This window comes from Mustela nigripes, chromosome 4 (assembly GCF_022355385.1).
Source record: "Mustela nigripes isolate SB6536 chromosome 4, MUSNIG.SB6536, whole genome shotgun sequence".
NCBI lineage: Eukaryota > Metazoa > Chordata > Mammalia > Carnivora > Mustelidae > Mustela > Mustela nigripes.
In genome coordinates this window covers 18,392,652-18,412,874 of record NC_081560.1, presented here as the reverse complement: position 1 = coordinate 18,412,874, position 20,223 = coordinate 18,392,652, and the positions used below count along the sequence as shown (strand labels likewise).

Genomic DNA, 20,223 nt, shown 5'->3' with positions numbered 1-20,223 from the left:
CTGCCTTCGGCTCAGTTCATGGTCTCAGGGTCCTGGGATCGAGCCCCACATCGGGCTCTCTGCTCAGCAGGGAGCCTGCTTCCCCCTCTGTCTCTGCCTGCCTCTCTGCCTACTTGTGATCTCTCTCTCTGTCAAATAAAATAAATAAAATCTTTTAAAAAAATTCTTTGATTCTATGATTAATGGAAGGAGATAGGTAGGAGGTTGGAAGTTGACCAGAAAAGGCTTCGAGGAAGAAATGGTCTGTCCAGAGTGGGTATCAAGAATTGAAGTTGATGTGACAAATTTACCCTGCCAGGCTGCTTTCAAGTTGGCTCCGACATAATGAACCCTCAGTCATAGGAAACAATGTGTTCCTCAGAACCCTTTAAAATGCTTGCTAAACTGATAGGTGAGGAATGGCGCCTTGAGTTGCATTCTCCCGATTAAGGGTGAAGCAGAGTCACTTCATACGTTTCTTAGCCCCTTGGGTTTGCTCTTGAGAATTTCCTCCCTGTACTCTTTCTCATTTTCTGTTGGGTGGTTCTATCTTTACTCTTTCTTTGGATTGAGTTATTGTCATTCTTTATGTATTCTAGATAATAATCCTTCATCTACTATTTCTGTTGCAGATATGTTCTCCCAGCCTGTCCTTTGTGAGTACTTAAGTAATTAAGAGCAACAGAAATAAGAATATGAGATTATCTTTCAAAATGAGATCATAAAGAAGTTGGTTTAATGTATATATTAAAGAAAGAAAAGAAATGGAATTTGAAATTAAGTCCTGAGGAATGGGCAGGGTTTAGGAAGGGTAGGAAAGCAGTATGATAAAAAAGACACTGCTAGGTAAGAAAGTCCTTGGTACATTCCAGAACTGCTAAGACTGACCTGGCAGAATTAAGGAATTCTCACTGGGTTGTAACGGAGATGAAACTGGAGAAATAGGCTTTGTGTAAAATCAGGGGCTTCTGATGCCAGAGTGAGGAATTTGGAATTTGTCCTGTGAGAGTTTTTTGATTGCAACATGATATTTAATCAATAGTTTGAAAAAATTAACCTGACTACAGTGTGTCAGGTGACTTGAGGCAAGAAGAAATGGACCTTAGATGCACCCATAGGTGCTAAAGCTGAATTAAGTTGGCAGTGGAGTGATCTGAGAGGAAGGGAATAATTAAAGAGATGTTTTAAAGCAAAAAAAATGCCAACTCTTGCTGATTGATTGGGTGCCCTGCGGATTACAAATGGCTGAGAGAACCGTGATATCTTCAGTTACTTGGGAAGGAAAATGAGTTGTGGTGCACAAATGATACTAAATCCTGAAAATTTGCTGAAGACATTGAGACCGGAGAGAGGGGGATAGAATTGGTGACTTTGGGACTGCAATCTTAGGTGATTTTAAGGATAGAAGAAGCAATTTAAATTTTAAAATGACTAGAAACTTAACATGAGCAAATGAAGATGGAATTTAGGCCTCATTTATTTTAAAGATTTTTAAATTTTATTTATTTATTTGACAGAGATCACAAGTGGGCAGAGAGGCAGGCAGAGAGAGAGGAAGGGAAGCAGGGTCCCTGCTGAGCAGAGAGCCCGATGCGGGGCTTGAGCCCAGGACCCTGAGATCATGACCTGAGCTGAAGTCAGAGGCTTTTACCCACTGAGCCACCCAGGCGCCCCAGGCCTCATTTATTTGAAAGTGAGAAGAGAAACCAACAGAGACAGAAAAGGCTGCTCCTCTCTGTGTCCAGGTATTGGTTCTTTGCCACCTGTGTGCCACTGGGGACATCTCCCAGGCTGTTCCCCTGGTTCTGAGGATGATGAAGCCGAAGTCCCTACTGGGGGAGAGCACAGGAGTTTCTTGTGGAAACCATTAAGGAACTGAGGAAAATCACTGACAAGGAGGCAGCTTCTGAAGCACCCTGAGATGTTTCTCCTCACTGACGGAATGAGTCACTTAAGAATGCAGAATGCAACTGAGCATACTCAAAAGCTGGGTCTTTAAAATAATTTAAGCAGTGCCAGTATTAACTTCCTTTTTTTAGTATTAACTTCTATAATGAAAACAATATATTTCAACATTTAGTGTTCATCCTGTATTAGCATGTATTAGTGCTTTATTAATGCTGTCGTTTGATTTTTCTAATGATGATCTGACACTGTTTTTTTTCCTGCAAAATGTTTTTTCTTTTTAAAGATTTTATTTGAGAGAGAGCGTGTGGGGTGGAGGGCGAGAAGGGAGAGGGAAAAGCAGACTCAGTGCTGAGTGTGGAACCCGATGTGGGGCTCTATCTCGTAATTCTGAAATCATGATCTGAGCCAAAATCAAGAGTCAGATGCTGAACCGACTGAGCCACCTGGGCGCCCCTCTTCAGAATGTTTCTCATAACATTTTCCTTAAACATAGTCACGGTGTATAGACAACGAGATAGAGGAGATCAGTGGGCTAGAGCTCTGTAGTAGCCTCACGCACCTGAGTCTGGCCAGGAACAAGATCACGTCAATTAACGGCTTAGGCATGCTGCCAATCAAGATCCTTTGTCTGGTGAGTCTAACCAAAAGTTACTTTTTTTTTTTTTTTTTTTTTAAGATTTTGTTTATTTATTTGCCAGAGAGAGAGTGCAAGCAGGGGGAGCAGCCAGCAGAGGGAGAGGGAGAAGCAGGTTCCCTGCTGAACGGGGAGCCTGATGCAGGACTTGATCCCAGGACCCCCGGATCACGACCCAAGCTGAAGGCAGATGCTTAACCATCTGAGACACCCAGGTGCCCCCAAAAGTTATTCTTGATGAAAAGTACTAGTTAATGTTTTAGCAAGTATATGAATGATAATTGAATGAAAATCAGGATTTTTCAAGATGAAGAACTGATTCCTTCATGAAAGTTTTTGTCTTCCATTTTGTTTGCTCCTTTCAGTGCCGTATATGTGTAGGATCAGTATTTCCTGCTGTAGTAAAGTGATTTTCGAATTTGGCGTCCAAATTCAATTTTTTAAAGGATTGACATTTTACACTGAAAAAGAAAAGAATAGTTTTAACAACTATTAAAAATACGTTTCATAATGTCTTACTGATGAAATAACACTTAAGCATATTTAAGCATAATATTTAGTGTTATTTACACATTATTGTTCTCAAATGAGCCATAAGATGTTATCTGAATTTTGGCAGTGCTTTTATATTAATATATGCTAGTTTCCCATTTTAGAAAACCAAAATTGCGGCTGAGACTAAAGGAGCAATTCCAATCGGAAACTTGAAATTTTTAAATTTTTTTTCCCATAGAACTTTCCTTAAGCTCTGACGTGCACTGTAACTATGAATAAACATGCAGATAATTTATCAAAAAGTCAGCAGAATTATAATAGTTCCAAAGATATATACAGTGCTTTTGAAATAACAGATTAGCTCACTAATTTAAAAGGTGATGATATACTTGTGGATTATTCAAGATTCGTCCTTTCCTCCTCTCTCCTACGTCTTAACTTTGGGTGGCTTTGCTGTTTTTTATTATATCTGTCACAGGTGGGCAGGGAGGATTTTAAGCCACAAGGCTGGTAGCTTATTAATTTCTTATGTGAACTATCCCATGGGAGATTGTTGAACTGCTTTTTGAAATGACATCTTGGGGTTATCTGCAGATTTATGACATTTCTAATAGACTATTCCTGTCTTATTTCTTTTTCTCTCTCTGAGCTTGAAACACTTTTTCAAGAGACTTCACTTCTCACAGTGAGTTAGGTGAGGGCAAAGTATTGGTTCCAGTACCAAGGATGGACTGGAGATGTGGAGAGGTCTCTTTGTACTGGCACTCCCCTTAACTTTAAGTGGAGCATGGTATGTAGAGAGAGATAGGGAGGTGTGCTTAGAGGCAGGAGAACTGAACTCATGATTAAGAAGATTAACACATAGCACTTTTATCCCAAGAGTTTATTTCAATAACTAAACAAGTAATCCATGTTGATTGTCCCATCTCAAGCAGCTTTTTAGAAAAAGCATAAAAGACATATTTTTTCTACAAATAAATTAGGGGGATTGTTCCCAGTCCCTGCCCCAGTCACCCAAGATGAATCAGAAAATATGAACCATGCCATCATTCATTTTCCCTTAACATTTTTGAGAAGAGTAAGGGTTTCTTTCACAATGTTAATGAAATATGTAAGATAAAATGATACACATTTGTTTCAACAGTTAATGCTCTCGTGTTTTAGTGTGTGGAATTAGAAAACCAACTGCTTTACTACTGTAAATAATTTTACATTTTTTTAGAGAAAAAAGAATAATTGGCTATACAAACCAGTTAATTCTCTAGAACTGTATTGTATATAAATTTTACACCAGTTAATTCTCTAAATGGAAGGGGATAGTGTGGGTCATTCATGGGCTTTTCTGTCAACTGCTTCTTTGAGCAAGGGAGGACAACACTTTAAAATTCATTTTGTCTTACTAAGAGCCATTTATATTTTCCTTTCCAAATTAGGGAGACGAAGAATATTTCCCATTTCATCTGTTTAAGAAAATAGCTTTGCTCTATAGGCCTCCTTTTCCCTGCTAATCATGATTTTACAAAAAAAGAAAAGCAGAAAAGAACTTGCTGAAACTGGATGTCCACTTTGAGGGGCAATGTGTCCGTTTTTCAGCATCAGATAAAGGGTTTGACTAGATGACTTTCAACTCAGAAATTCTGTGATTCTGAATATCTCCCCATTCGGCCTTCCTTTATGAACATAGGCTAACTAATTAAACGCTTCTATGCCTCACTCTACTCTTCTGCATCTACCACTTTGAAAGCCATCAGAGACGCTGTAAAGATTTATTACAGTCTGTCTTCCACAGTTTTAACACTTCAAAGTCCTTTGGGAAGAACTGTATTGTATATAAATTTTACATATGGGCATATTTTAAATAGGATATTGAGGTCTTATTTCAATAAGTTAAATTAGTATAGATATTATGTTAACTTTAGTGCAGTTTTTTCTTTTCCTTTCCTATTACACTTTTTAGAACTTTTTTGAACTCTGAATAGTAGGAAATTCGACTTAACTTAGGCAAATGGGGGTTATGAGTATTTTTCCCTTCTGATTATGGAATTGTTCAAACATATTTTAAAAAGGGAATAGTTTAATGAACCCCCATGTATTATCACTCAGCTTTGTAGATTACCAACATTCTAGTAATATATTTTAAAGAGCCACAGAATTAAACTAATGACTACAAATCTTGCTCATTACTGAAGTGAAATCTTATGAAAGATAGGATGAAAATGAGCTCTTGCTGTTACAATGTACCAGGAATCATATATCAGGAAAAATACTGTAGATGGAAGAGCATGCTGTAATTTAATTTTTCAGTTAAGTGCTTATTAAAAGTATTAAAAGTTTAAAGATGGGCATTTTATGTCATTAATTGAAACCTCAAAATTGTCTTTATGATTCCCAACTAAAACTGAAAGTGTAAATTTACTGTGGCATGTTCTTACACTTTGAGGCTAAGAAACCCAAGGAACTGTATGTTGGAAAATGCACAAGAAAATACAGATTATTGTGGCCACTGTCATTTCTGGTTATGGTCCGTGGGGGTTGGGAAAGAGAATCTCTGAATCTTTGTTTTATGCTCATTGTCTGAGAAGATGCTTATGTGTGAATTATTGAAGAACACAGATATCTATTGTTGAATAAGAAGCCACCCCAAGTGTAGTGCATGGAGAAATATTACTCGCTAACCATGGTTTTGGCTAGCCATTCTGCAATCTGAGCTGGGTTCAGCAGGGTGGTTCTTCTGCTTCTCTTGCTTCATTCAACCAGCAGACTGGGGGCTGCGCTCAGCAGGGATGCTGGAATGGCTGGATTTTTCCTCTCTTTAGTGTCAGGGCCCCTTTCCATGTGACCTCCTCTTCTCCATGCGATCTCTCCAAAAATCCTCTCCTAATAGAGTAGGTAGAGTCCTTACGTGGCAGCACAGGGCTCCAAGACACAAGAAGGGAAACTACTAGGCCTTCTTAATTCTTAGTCTTGGAGCTGGCATACTTCTGCCATATTCTTTTGCTTAAGGGAAGTCGTAGGTCTGGCCTAGATTCCAGAGGAGGAACCTGCACAAGAACATGAATAATTCAAGCCATGAATCAGACTACCATGGCCATTGTGCTATGAAGTGATTATATTTAGAATGTTCCTAAAAACTAGTGTGGTAGTCACACTATTTGAGTGGTGTAACACAATGGTGCTGAAAGACTTGCATTAAATGTTGTTTCTGAAGATAAGCATGGAGTCATGCTGTCTTCAGGCTTTAGGTAAACAATGTTAAAAGCTTATACTACCTAGCTTCTGTCTGTCCTACTGATTCCAACATTCATCTTGCATGAACCTTAGTGAAAATATGACATTCTGATTCTTCCAGCTGAAATACTAGGATTTCTTTCTGGGGTATTCATATATGCGTTTAGGGAGGTGGTTGGTGGAAATGGGAGGGGGCAGGGGAACAAGAATAGCTTGTTGATTTTGGGAGATGTGGGCAGTATCCAGAATGAAAACTTGGCCTTACACTTTTTCCTACTAGAAGCTTTTAAGATATTGAATGTATTTTACCAATTGTAGAGCAGTAACAGGATTGAGAAGATCACAGGTTTGGAGGACCTAAAAGCCTTGCAGATCATGGATCTGTCCCACAATCAGATCAGCAGCCTCCAGGGCTTGGAGAACCATGACTTCCTGGAGGTGATCAACCTGGAAGATAATAAGGTAACGTCACACATCATCTGTCCTGTTTTAGCATCTGCTTAAGAGGACATATTAGGACCCATTATTAGTTTCTCCAGGGCTCTTACTTGAAATACCAGCTTAGAATTATTCTAGAAAATCTCCAGGAGCAATAGTTGCAGAAGGACTGTTTTGTTTGTTTGTAATTAATATGATTCTTAATTTTTGAAAATTTGATGATTCCTAATACATTGTTTTCAGGGTTTAATCTGCAATCGAGTGGACATGATTTTCTGAAGTAGATGTGTTCATGTAAAATTTTGTATAGAAAGGTAACCTTGGGAGTATCTGAAGTGTCAGAGCAGGGAAATGAGAAACATGAGAAGAGCCTCAGGCTGGTGTTGCCCGTGACTGTCATTTAAGGAGAAGAGGCATAGTCCAATATTCTGTTGGTAACAATAGTGTATGTTCCTAATCTGTAGGAGTTGGGGATTGGATAAACTCAAATTTTCCATATCTGGTTTAAAACAAACTTTGTTTCACAAATTATAAAAATTGGCATTCACTCTTATTATACATTATTTTCAGTGAAGCATTTGGGCTTGTAATCATGGTTTATTGATGACTTAAGCAATAATGTCTACAAAACAATTTTATTCTGAGTACTTTGGCACATTTTTTGGAAAGACATCCTAAGGAAGTTGACTATTTCTTCCTGAAAATGCAAACTTTGGCCCTGAAAGAGGCATGGGTCTTATCTGGGGGGAGATGTGCAGCTGTGGAGACCTTTCTCTGTTCAGATGCGATGGTGCTTATCAGTTATGTCTGAGGATTCTTTCTCCAATGAATTTGCATCACCTGTTCGTCTAAACATCAAGAAAAGGCCATCTTTAGGTCTGGGACTTTTAATCACAGACAAAGGAGACTTTTAATCACAGACAAAACTCTTAGTCCTTATTTTGACTTGATTTGTATATTAAATTGTTTTGTCAACTTATAAAGTTCATTTAACTTTTGTACCCTGTGCCACGTGTCTTATGGAGTCAGCATAGTCTCTATTTCATACGGTTTTAGTGTCCTTTTGTGAGATTACCATGAAAATGGTTCTCACCTGTATCCAGGGAGTACTGAAAAGGTGAAATGCATTCATCAAATCCCAACTGAATGCATCTCAGAAGTCAGGGGAAGGAATAATGATTCATGTTAATAATAGTAATAATTGCAGTCAAAGGATCATCTAGAGATATTTGCTGATACCCGTGCACAAGGCACTGTTCTAAGCGCTTCATGTCCATTGTCCCATTTAATCCTTATTATATCCCTACTATTGTCATATTTTCTGGATGAGGAAACTGGGGCACAAAAATTAAGTGTAACATGCCCCAAATTCTACGCCTAGCGAAGAGCAGAGCCAGGATGCAAATGTAGGATGGTTTGCCTCCAGACTCAGTGTTCTCGATGCTGAAGCATAATACAGTAAATGAAATGCTGGTGACTCTTCCTTCAGGAAAGCCTAGAGTATAATGCTCTACAAGAGTGCTTTCTTTCTTTCTTTCTTTCTTTTTTTTTTTTTAAGATTTTATTTATTTATTTGACAGAGAGATCACAAGAGAGGCAGGCAGAGAGAGAGGAGTAAAGCAGGCTCCCTGCTGAGCAGAGAGCCAGATGCGGGGCTCAATCCCAGGACCCTGGGATCATGACCTGAGCCGAAGGCAGAGGCTTTAACCCACTGAGCCGCCCAGGCGCCCCCAAGAGTGCTTTCTGATAGAAATATAATGCAAGCCATAACTGTGAGCCATATATACAATTTTAAGTTTTCTAGTAGCCACAATAAAAAAGTAAGAAGAAACATGTGAAAATAATTGCAATAATACCTTTTATTTAGCCCAATACATCCAAAATATCATCATGTCGACATGTAATATAAAAACAAAAAATCATTGGTGAGGAGCTTTATAACCTCTTGCCCATGCTAAGCTTTTGACATCTGATGTGTATTTTGTACTTAACGCACATTTCAGTTCATGCTAGCCATACTCCAAGTGCTAAGTAGCCACATGTGGCTAGTAACTACCATACTGGATAGTGCTGCTCTAGAAAGACCTCATGAATAAATATATCATTTTCTTCCATTTCAAGAGGCATTTCAAGTTACATTTGAAAATGTTTAAGGGGAAAAAAAAGTATCATTAAGTGAGTAAAGGAGTTTATAAATTTCAAATGTTCAGGAGACTCTATTAAAGAAAAAGTGGCCATGTGTCCCAAAGCAGGGAATCCTTTGGGAACAATTGAGTCCGTAACAATAACATAATTCCCCAGCTCCCCACTGGGCAGGTTGGAGAGCAACCAACAGTAGTTTGAAATGTTCTTCGTGCGTTGCACAGATTTCCTCAGAGGTTTCCCCAGTACTACTGAGAATACCATGTCAGGGATGGAAAGTTTGTCATTTTACAGAAACATAACTTAGCTGTTGTTCCTCATATGATTAATTCGATGTTTTATCATTTGTACTTCTGTCAGTATTATTTACTTGCTTTTAGCGGCTGGCACATGGCTGTACACTCACACGATCATTTCATCATCTCTTTTAAGTTCCTTTGCAAATATTTCCCATCATTGGGTGATTTGGGGGCCCTTATCACTCTCTATAGTCCTTGTTAGCGTGGATGTCATTTCTGCCATTTAAAACTTATCTCCCAAATGTTAACACTATGATAACCTCAGGCCTTTCTTCTAGAAATAAGACATTGGTTGGGGAGTTATTCAGAGAACACTGTTTTCCTTCTTTTAGTGTCATTATTTCACAAATCAATCAGCCAATCGGTCAAAGAAAAAAGCCTTCACAGGGGGCTTTAAGTGTGGATGCTGGGGCTGGGAGAGCATAGCCTAGGAGGAAACGGCGACATGAGTCAACTGAACTATTCTCCCTAGGAATTTGAAGTTGCCAAGCTGCTAGGGGTCGGGAGTAACCCCCAGGGGCAGAGGAGGTTTGAGAAGAGGGGCATCTGGAATCTGGGGATCAGCTCTGCCAGTGTGACATCGCTCAAGGTCCTCCAGGAAAGAACCTTTCCGGTGATGTCTCACTTCAAGTCATTTGGGGCACTGTACCCCGACACCTACTGTAACGAATAGTCTGTAAGGCACACAGCCCTGGGCTTGGCATTTGAGAAGAAGACATGAGGATGGGTCTGCTGTAGGGTGAGGTCTTCAGGAGAGGGACCAAGGGCACTGTGAGCCATATATACAATTTTAAGGGACAGCCAGTGTCTGTGCAGTGTGGCTAAGTCAGCAGGCGTAGGATCTTGAAGCCGGGCTAGCCCTTACGTGCTTTGCTCTCCCCTTAACAACCTCTTCCTACCTTTGGAAGGGCTAGTGGGGAAGGGAGCGGGGTCCCTCTCACGTGACTCTCAAAAGACCAGATGCTCCCAGCTGACATTTTAGTTCTAATTTTATGTAGTCCGTGATCATGCTATTCATGTTGTTTGCAGCATTTCAAGATCTTTCCATGTCAGTTATCAGAGATATCTCTACCCTTCTAAAGGGTGTGTAGTGTTCCTATTATGGGACTGTGCTATGACTCATTTAATCACCTAATGGTGGGGTTATTCAGAATTGAGGCATTTTTAAGCTTTTACTAAAAATGTTGGGCCCAGTGTTCTTTATCGAATGTTTGCCAGTCTGAGATCTCTTCAGTGCAAACCTCTTGAGGATGGGGCCGCTGGTTCATAGCTTATGTACACGTAAACCCATCAGCTTGCCTCTTAGGAAAAACATGCCAGTTTCCACACTCACCAGCAGTGTGTGCCGGGGCACATGGCCAGGACTTAGTGGTGAGACATGCTCATTGCAGGAAAACATCCCCCTTCTCGCATCTGTGTTGGCTCCCAAGCACAGGGGCTGTATGCTAGAGGAAAATCAGCCCACTGCTCTGACCAAGCAGTGCGAACCTAGTTGACTATTCCACTTTCCTGAATCACATGGTATTTAAAAAATGATCCTTTTATCTTGCAGAAGATCTAAATGTCACTCTAATGGATATAGCCATTGTGTTGAAAGAGCTGTGTCGGATAGCATAGCATTGGTATAAGCAGATGATTGCTTATTAATAAACATCTAGAACTAATGCAGGTTCTATATGATGACTCAGAATTTACCTTTTATATTACGTCTTTGAAAATGGCATCCCTTGAACATGGTGCATATGTCCTTCCCCTGATTTAGCTCTGGGAGTAGTTTAATTTTAGCTGCATTCTGTGGTAGATAACTCAGGAATTATTGGTGACTACCTTTGGAGAGTGTTCACAACGCACGCGGGAATGACTTGGGGAGAAATAGAAATGATGTGATTATTAATTTTTTTTTGCAAAAGTTAATAGCCACATTTGAAATAAAATTACAATTATGCTAACTACAGGAAATTTAAATAAAACTGTTTGTGTTTTAGCGGGAAATACAGGCCTTCTGCAACCCAAGCTTTCTCGTTGGTCAGATTAAGGAACTCACCAGCAACCTTTTTTCATTTTTTTAAAGTTGTGAAACATAACCTACACAGAAAAGAGTATAAAACATAAGGATACAGTGTAAACAAAAAATTGTAAGGCAAACACCCATGTCAAGAACTGTGTCCTATCATTTCTGTTTTTATCTTTCCTTAAAATAATTACCTCTTGTTGAAAAAACAATAGAGCTACACATGCACGCGTAGTAAGAAGTCTTCACCAGTCCCAAATAGCCAGGTTAGCAGAGGCAGGCTGGGGAGGGAGACTGGGGAACAGGAGGGTTAGGAGGATTAGGGCCTAGGAGAGAGAACCACGGAGCCCCCATCTGCGTTTTTTGTCCTATTTCTCTGATTCTGCATACCAAGTTATCTCTGCCTTAAAATAAATATGGCTGAGAGGAGGATCAGCTCACTGTTCTTTAAACGAGAGGAAAAAAGAAAACATGGCTTGTGTGTGTTCCCATTTAGTGAGGCGGCACACGGTCATTCCTGTGCTCTGCGATCCGAATACTCCTTAGAAGGCTGCGCTACGCAACAGAGCGGTTTCTAAAAGAAGTTGATGTTAGATGATCCCAGTCAGCTCCTTTCACAGAACTTTGTATTATGGGTTGCACAGTTAGTCTACTGATAATACTTTGTTTCTTTGATTAAACAGATTGCCGAGCTGGGTGAAATAGAATACATTGAAAATCTACCTCTCCTCCGGGTTCTCAATTTTCTAAGAAATCCAATTCAGGTGAGAGAGAGAATATGTGGGGAGAGGGGGTGGGGACCTTTTTGGAATTCTTCAAGAGGTACTTTTGATAAGGAGCATCAGGGATGTGATGCCCTGTGTTCACTCTCCATCTCTAAGGAAACAATTAGGAGGTTTGGGCAAAGGAGAGGCTGTTGGTGCCCTAGGCCACAGTGGAGCCTGGAGTGCCCTGTCTGGAGCTGGGGGGGTGGGGGTGGGGAGGGTTTGGGGGGCTCACGTGTGACTCATCCCAGCTGGTAATAAAAATCACCTGACGCAGCCACTGACCCTGGAGCAATGTCCTTTTCTGTCATACAAGGCACCATGCCGGAGGTGTAGACAGCTACTGGTTCCTGTGGTGTAAGAGGGGAAAGGTCTCAGATATCTATAGTAATTGGTCTGGATATAGCTGGGGAAATTGGTGGTGTTGTAAAAAGTATTATAGAAAGAAATACTCTATTTCCTATGGCTTGTTCACCTCTGGTATTCAAAAACCCACTGTTTGTTAAGCCTCTGTCTTTCCTACCCTTGATAGAGTCTCTGTCCTGGCTTCTGTCCCTCCCTTTTTTTCCATTTGTCCTTCATTCCATTTTGCTACCTATACCCTTCCCTTCCCTTTCCAGAGACTCTTGAATTTAAATGTGCCTCCGAGTACCTTTTTCTGTGTGTGTAACTTGAGGAACATGTCTGGCCAACAAAAAGAAAAAAAAAAATAAAGCACAAGCAAAAATGAAAAACAAGATTAAAAAATAAATCCAGTCCTTGGTATGGGAATAGTGGCCGCCGACTTAAAAGCATTTCTGGTAAGAAAGGAACAGGACTTACAAAGTAGCCACCAACCTCCTCCCCGTTCCAGTTTTAGAGCCATGGGGAGTGTTTGCGCATGCGCATAAATACCACAAACCCTTTGGGCATTAGCTCACTTATATACACAACCCCCCCCAACTCATCCAACAAAGGACAAAAAGGGTACTTTTGTATGTTCATTTCATGTAATTTCTTATCTATAAATGCATCATCCACTAATACCTTTCTCTTCAAAGATGTTGCTTCTTAATACAAAACTTTAATTATATTTCTAAAAGCCAGATAATCCCAACATGGCAGATGGTTGGAAGTAATAAGGAATTTGTTCTATAAGTGAATATTATTTATTGTAAAATAAATTCCAAACAGTACAAGTTCAAAATAATACAAAATAATACTAAACAAATACAAAGTCGTCATAAATAATGTTCATCATTTGCAATAATGAACCTCTTTGGAGCTAGAGGACAGGATTTGAATCCCCAGCCACGGACTCTTAGGTGAAATGCTTCACCACTGAGGCTTGGTTAGTTTCTCTTTAGAAATGAGGATGGTCATACCCGCCCTGCTTATGTCACAGGGAGATTAATAAGATCACAACTTCGAAGAGCTTTGTAAGCTACAAGGCACAGTCTGCATGTGAGTTAATGTGACAGGACTGGTGACCGTGGAAGTGCAAACACCCTGAGGGGTGTGTGTGTGTGTGTGTGTGTGTGTGTGTATGTCGACAGGGTAGAAGCTGAAACGCCTACTTGTGGGAGTAGCATGCTAGTGCTTGCTTACGTGGGAAAGGAAGGCAACTGAATAATCCTTTTCATATTTTAACTAGGAAAAATCTGAATATTGGTTCTTTGTGATTTTTATGCTCCTACGATTAACAGAATTAGACCAGAAGAAAATTAAAGTGGAAGAAAAGGTATGTAATCACATTATTCCATGTGTTTGAGAGTTAGTGTGCTCAAGGGCTTTGCTGCCCACCACAGGACCAGTGTAATCAATAAGTGGTGCACGTGACAATATGGGAAGTAACGGCTTATTTAGGGAGTGTTTCCTTACTCTGTGGCTTAACCCCCTGCGAAGCTGAGCATCAGCACGGATGCAGCGAAGGTGCTGCTCTTGCACAGTCAACAGGCCAGCAGTGGGGTCGGAAGCCGCGCTCCACGGCTCCAGGCAGCAGCACGATGGCAGTCTGTTAATTCTGGAGAACTACCATTCCTGGAGGGTGTGTGATTCTGTTTGTGTTGCTCTAAACACTCATTTAATAATGAAATGTATTATTATGTCATTCTACATATATAATCAAAAAGTACTCAGATCAGTCTCCTGGTATTTTAAACCCTTATTTCCACTTTTTAAATTCATGATCCCCCTGGACACACAGTTCCAGAGTGATGGGACCTGACACACTAGCACCTGCCTCCCTGCTACCTTACCGGGGTGGGACTTTGTCTTGCTTTAGTGACTGGTGACAGCCGAAATCTCCATTAACGAAGGATTTCTCACACTAAATGCAAATTTGAGGTGAGCATGAAAACAGTTATAAGCATGTAGAGCGGCAGATATTCCACTTCATACATGCCTCTTGGAAATTGCGGATGAAAATAGTTACGGATGGTAGTGCCTTGTTATTCTCAAACTCAGAGGCACTTCCTAGATTTCTCTTTCTCTTTAACGTTTTGTGAAGGGAGTGCAGTTCAAAAGCCTGCATTAAGTAAAGGTGGGGTACACGAGGATTGTGGATGTAGAGGGGCGACAAGGACATTTGGTTAGAGAAGTCTGCGTTGCGAGGGAAAGACCCCTATCTTTGAATACAGGAAGCTCTGCTGAAAGAGGAGGAGGTTTGGGTAGAATTTGAGATAATTGGAATAGCTCCTGGTGAGATGGCATGAGGAACACGTCCCCGTGGTAGCGACGACCTGGGATCTAGAACTGAGTATTTTATTCCTTCCTCTCAGGCTCAAAGTGGGAGTGTTTACTATATTAAAAGTACTCTTGGGCTTTAGAGGTTTGGTGTTTGCTTCTTCCCTCCCAAACCAGAGACCAGAAAGAAGTGGGGGACCCGTGGACTCCAGCTTGGTATTTTAAGATAACCCTCCTTATTTAGGTTTTGGGAAAGTTAGAGTAGACAGGAAGATGGAGTGCAAAGGTCATGAGTATGCGTTAAGGGATTTTCCACACCCGGTTACCTGTCTTGAATGTTTTGCTCAAGAAAATTTAAGACTTGTCTTCTTTGAAGAAATGAAGCATGTTTTCCTCTTGCATTTCTAATTCTGGAAAAGGTTGCAGCTGTGAATATATATGACCCTCCCCCTGAAGTGGTCGCAGCCCAAGATCACCTGACCCATGTCGTCAACAGCGTGATGCAGCCCCAGAGGATCTTTGACAGGTATTCCTGAGGGATCCCCAGGGTAGAACTCAGGGTGGTGAGCCCAGGACATCGTCGTCGTCTGCCCCAGCCCTCTGTTTTGTGACTCATTCCTTCTTCGCCTTCTCTGAGAGGAGGGTCTTTCTTTGACTGTCTCAGTTTTAGGGTTATCGTCACATGCTTGAGCTCAGGGTTCACTCACTGGTGGTTTCCCAGGTGTGGAGATGAGTGGATTCGTCTCCCCTTGACCATCCGGCCCCTTGAATGGTGGTTAGCTATGACATAGACAGCGAAACGCCATGTTTAAAAAATGTGTCGGTTTTCCTGCTATAGGACAGAACCATAGACCTTTGCCTCATGAACAGAGAATTGTGATGATTTCGTCCACTCTAAGTTTTTCCTTAGCTGTGAGTGAGTGCTGGATAGCCCTGCCAAAGAGCATGAATGCAAACTATGAGAGAGTCCATAGAAGGAAGCCCAGCCAGCCCAAAGGAAACTTGAGATCGTCTTTACATCAATTGCACTGAGCCCGTGAGTCACCCAGCTTAGCTGAGCGCATGAACAGAGTCTCTCACATCTAAGTTCAAAGACAGATTTACCACAGTTTCTCCGTTTCTTTTTAAACAATCTGTTGGAGCAGATGGCCATTTATGCTATAAGTATATTGCAGAAATTCTATCAATACCCAAAGGCATTTTAAAAATACTTGTAAAATCTCTTCGTTATAAATGGCTTCCCTTCTTTATGTGGTATTTGCTCCTGTACTTCACATGGTTGGTTTCCCACAGAGAGCACATGTTTTATTTTGCATCCAGGACATGATTTTTTACATGTAATTTAATAATATAGACATTGACAGTTTTATATATTTATGGTCACCCTCTAGGTGAACTGATTTATCATTTATTTGCATACATCTGGAAAAGCACATTTGATTTAAAAGAAGGGCATTTATGTCTTCATTGTATTTCTTTCCTAGTTTATGAGATTGCTAGTTGTTTCATGCTTTAGGGTACATTTATATAAAAATATGTATCAAAGAAATTTACAGCACTGTCTGAAAAACACGTATTTCATCATCATTTGTGGTTACTGAGTAGACAAGAGCAAAATGGCCAAGCAGTCCCAGATGCTCCAGAATGAAGCAGTGTTTGTTGTGAGAAACTCATGGAGACAGGGGCAAGACTACCATTGCCCATCCCAGGCTGGCCCTACAGGGAACCCTAACTCTTGACCTTGGCACTCTTATGCTGCATTATTGGGGAACCCTGTCCCTTCCTCTGGTGCGACTAGGGTGAGGATACAATACTAAAATTACATGGCAGAATCTTGACTCTGGCCTGGTGGTCACTGATAGCTTTCTTGCTCTCCTGTCCTCCAGGCTCATCTTCTACAAGCCCTGTCCATACTCTGGAATTAACCACTTCTCCAAGAAGCCCTGGTTGGTTTCAGTGAGAAATGGTACTTCCCAGTCACAACCTGGTTGCTAGAGGTAATCATTGCTCCTGAGTTGGTCATTGTCGTTAGGCTTTTTAGTGGACAGACCTAAGAATGTATTTCTTTCCTTCCTTTCGTCCAACCATCCACCCATCTATCCAGTCACCCACTGGTCTATTTTATCTATCCTGTTTATCTACTTATATGTCTCTGTCTACATCTATTCAATGCACTTATATCTAGTCTATATAGATAGATCCATATTTATTTATAGGTAGATGATAAAATACCTCCTGAATTCATACTGATACAACTCAATTTCAAGACGATAGTTGAGCTTTTACTTATCCTCCTGTCTATTGTGTCTTCCTTCCCTCCCACATCAAAGACACAGAGGGAGATGGATTTAGAATATCCCATAATTACTTTTTTAAAATCCCATATTGCAGCACAACAGTATCAGTCCTAATATTACCACTGACATGCTTGCCGAAAACACTGAAATAATATTTTGCCTATGCTCTTCCCATCACCCCGCCCCCATTTTTTATTGTGGTAAAGTATCTATAACATAGAATTTGCCATTTTAACCATTTTAGAGTGTGTAAGTATGTGGCATTAATCATATTTACACTGTGTGGCAACCATCATCACCACCTGTTTCCAAAATTTTTCATCCCTCCACCCCCCAGCAAAAGCTGTAACCCCTAAGCAGTAACAGCCCAGTTCCTACCACTACTTCTGGTCCCTGGAGACTTTGTATCTCCTTTCTATCCCTGAGAACTTACCTATTGTATATATTTTATGTAAGTATCAATCTCCCACTTTAAAAATAGTGTACCGTATTTATATTGTCAGAACGTGTATCCGTCATCCACCATACTTTCCCCTTTGCGTCATTTGTCTTAGTTCTATGGATAACTGCACATTTATGCCTTCCCGTCAGCCTTTGTATTAATGTCTCCTGAGTTAATTGGGTGTGCGAAGCTTGTTCTCCTGTAGACTCCTCAGGATGTGCTATGGGATAGTATCCCTTGAACCCTTACCTTACATGCTGATAATATTCTCTGTCCTTTATACTTGAAAGTCATTTTTGTTATATTTAAAAATCCATGACTCACACTTTTTCCTTGAATATATAAAAGATGATACTCTTTTTTGGGGGGCGGTGCAAAACATCTATCAAAATCTAAAAACAATTACCTTTCCCTTGTAAGTCATGTGTTCTCTTTTTCTACCTGAGTGATTTTTTTTTCTTTAAAGCCAGGTCATTTTGCTAGACTTCTTTCTTAATATTAGTCATTCTGGGCTAATACTCTCAGGTATGCTGTGTACTCTTTCAATGCATAGTTTTATTTATTTATTTTTTTAATTTCAGGACAGTTTTCTTGAATTATGGTCTTTAATATTTGTTCTGTTCCTTTGCTTTGGTTTTATCCTTCAGATAGAAGATATCCTTTGTCTATACTCAATATTTGTCACTTTCAATTTTTTCCTCTTTAATCATTTAAAAATTGTACTTTCATATAATTTTATTTTTTATTTGTTTTTATTTAAATTCAATTAGCCCACATATAGGACATCATTAGTGTTTGGCATAGTGTTCAATGATTCATAAGTTGTGTATAACTTTGAGATAATTTTAGGCTCACATGCAGCTGTAAGAGATAATACAGAGAAATTCAAGATGTTTCTAGATGTTTCTAGGGGTGATACCTTGCATAACTACAGCAGAATATCAAAACCAGGAACTTGACATTGGTACAACCCACCGGCCTGATGAGATTTCACCAGCTTTGCATGTACTCATGGGTGCATTTACTTACATGTGGTGTTGCCACACATCTAGATCGTATGAGCACCCCCACAGAAGAGTTTTGTCACAAGGATCCCTGCGCTTCCCTTTTAGGACCACAGTTGCCTCCTTCCTCTTCAACTCCCCTACTCCCTGGCAGCCAGTGGTCCAGTCTCCACGTCTATCATGTTGTCATTTCAAGAATATGATACAAACAATCATATCATGTATAACCTTTTAGGATTGGCTTTTTTTTTTTTTTAACTTAGCCTTATTCCCTGGAGATGCACCCAAGTTGTTGGATATACCAACAATTCATTCCCTTTTTTTTTTTGCCGAGTCATATTCCTTGTGTGAACGTACCACGATTAGTTTAACTATTCATCTCTCGAAAGGCTTCTGAGCTGATTCTGTTTGGGGCTATTACAAATCCAGCTATTATGAATACGGATCTACAGATTTTGTTCATGTAGAGTTTCAGCCTGTTTGCTTTCCAGTGGATACCCTTTGGCCCTGCTGGGGTTCCCTTGTCTTCAGGTGTGTCACTTGCTGCCCCATTTCTTCCCCCCGCGTGGATCCCTGCAATGTGCAAGGTTCTGTGGGCTTTTGGTTCATGGAAAAACTTTTTCATCTGGTTTTGTTACACATGTTATCCATGGGCTTTTGCTGTTAACTTTTTCCTTTTTTTGTGTTTTTCCCCTGTGAATGTTCTGAGAGATTGAAAAATTATACCGCCACCACCTCCATTCTTCATCGAATCTATACCTTAGCGTGTATTCTTAAAATATATCTTATTCTGTATTTCTATAGTTGTGGCACGAGTGGAATTCACACACATCAGCCAGCATGTTTTCACTCCGTAGTCCAGTCTTCCAGGCCCAGAAGCCATGCCTTGATTCCTATATTAGCTCTTAGCCATTAGCTGTTCCTTTGAGCAAGTTAATTGACCTCTCTGTACTTCAGTTTCTTTGTGTATCCAACGGGGGTAATGATAGATCATGACAGAAACATCTTCATCCACTTCCTGTAGTAATTAAATGAGCTAATGCCCATCAGACTCCTAGAATAGTGCCTGGGACATATTGATTGCTCAGGTAGATTTTAATTATTACCATTTTCATTGCATATCTGTGTTCTAATTCAGTGGGCATAGATACTAAAACTTAATTCTCAGAGAGCAGTCTTCCTTCTTTCATGTTGAAGTTCTTAGGGAAATACTTGATCAACTAAGAACTAACACATTTTACCATATTTTTCCTTTTAAAAATGTGGGTAAAGTAAATTTACATGTATTTGGACTTGACTTATTACCTATGCTTTGAATATTATTTTTGACCTATCATCACGAACTTGCTCGGGAAAGTAGGACCAGCCTCCTGTCCAGTGCCTGCAGGTAGCAGGTGCTCAGTCACGGGCTTAGGCCTGACTGGGGTGTAGGCCCTGATTTAGGCCTGACTGGGGTGGAAGCCCTGACGTAGCCCTGACTGGGCTGGAGACCCTGACTTAGGCCTGACTGGACTGGAGATCCTGACTTAGGCCTGACTGGGGTGTAGGCCCTGACTTAGGCCTGACTGGGGTGTAGGCCCTGACTTAGATCTGACTGGGGTGTAGGCCCTGACTTAGGTCTGACTGGGGTGTAGGCCCTGACGTAGCCCTGACTGGGCTGGAGACCCTGACTTAGGCCTGACTGGGGTGGAGACCCTGACTTAGGTCTGACTGGGGTGTAGGCCCTGACTTAGGCCTGACTGGACTGGAGATCCTGACTTAGGCCTGACTGGGGTGGAAGCCCTGACGTAGCCCTGACTGGGGTAGAGACCCTGACTTAGGCCTGACTGGGGTGTAGGCCCTGACTTAGGTCTGACTGGGGTGTAGGCCCTGACTTAGGCCTGACTGGACTGGAGATCCTGACTTAGGCCTGACTGGG

The 20,223-nt window shown here is 40.7% G+C and overlaps 1 protein-coding gene across 2 annotated transcripts in view; it reads left to right on the top strand.

Moving 5' to 3' along the window:
* The window catches only part of LRGUK (leucine rich repeats and guanylate kinase domain containing), a 104,085-nt gene that overhangs the window by 25,625 nt on the left and 58,237 nt on the right, over window positions 1-20,223 (top strand). For both annotated transcript variants that reach the window (XM_059395610.1, XM_059395611.1), the window contains exons 6-10: window positions 2,394-2,518; window positions 6,563-6,706; window positions 11,818-11,898; window positions 13,532-13,618; window positions 14,982-15,088. In XM_059395610.1, coding sequence (XP_059251593.1) covers window positions 2,394-2,518; window positions 6,563-6,706; window positions 11,818-11,898; window positions 13,532-13,618; window positions 14,982-15,088 — 544 coding nt within the window. The remainder of the gene's footprint in view (window positions 1-2,393; window positions 2,519-6,562; window positions 6,707-11,817; window positions 11,899-13,531; window positions 13,619-14,981; window positions 15,089-20,223) is intronic.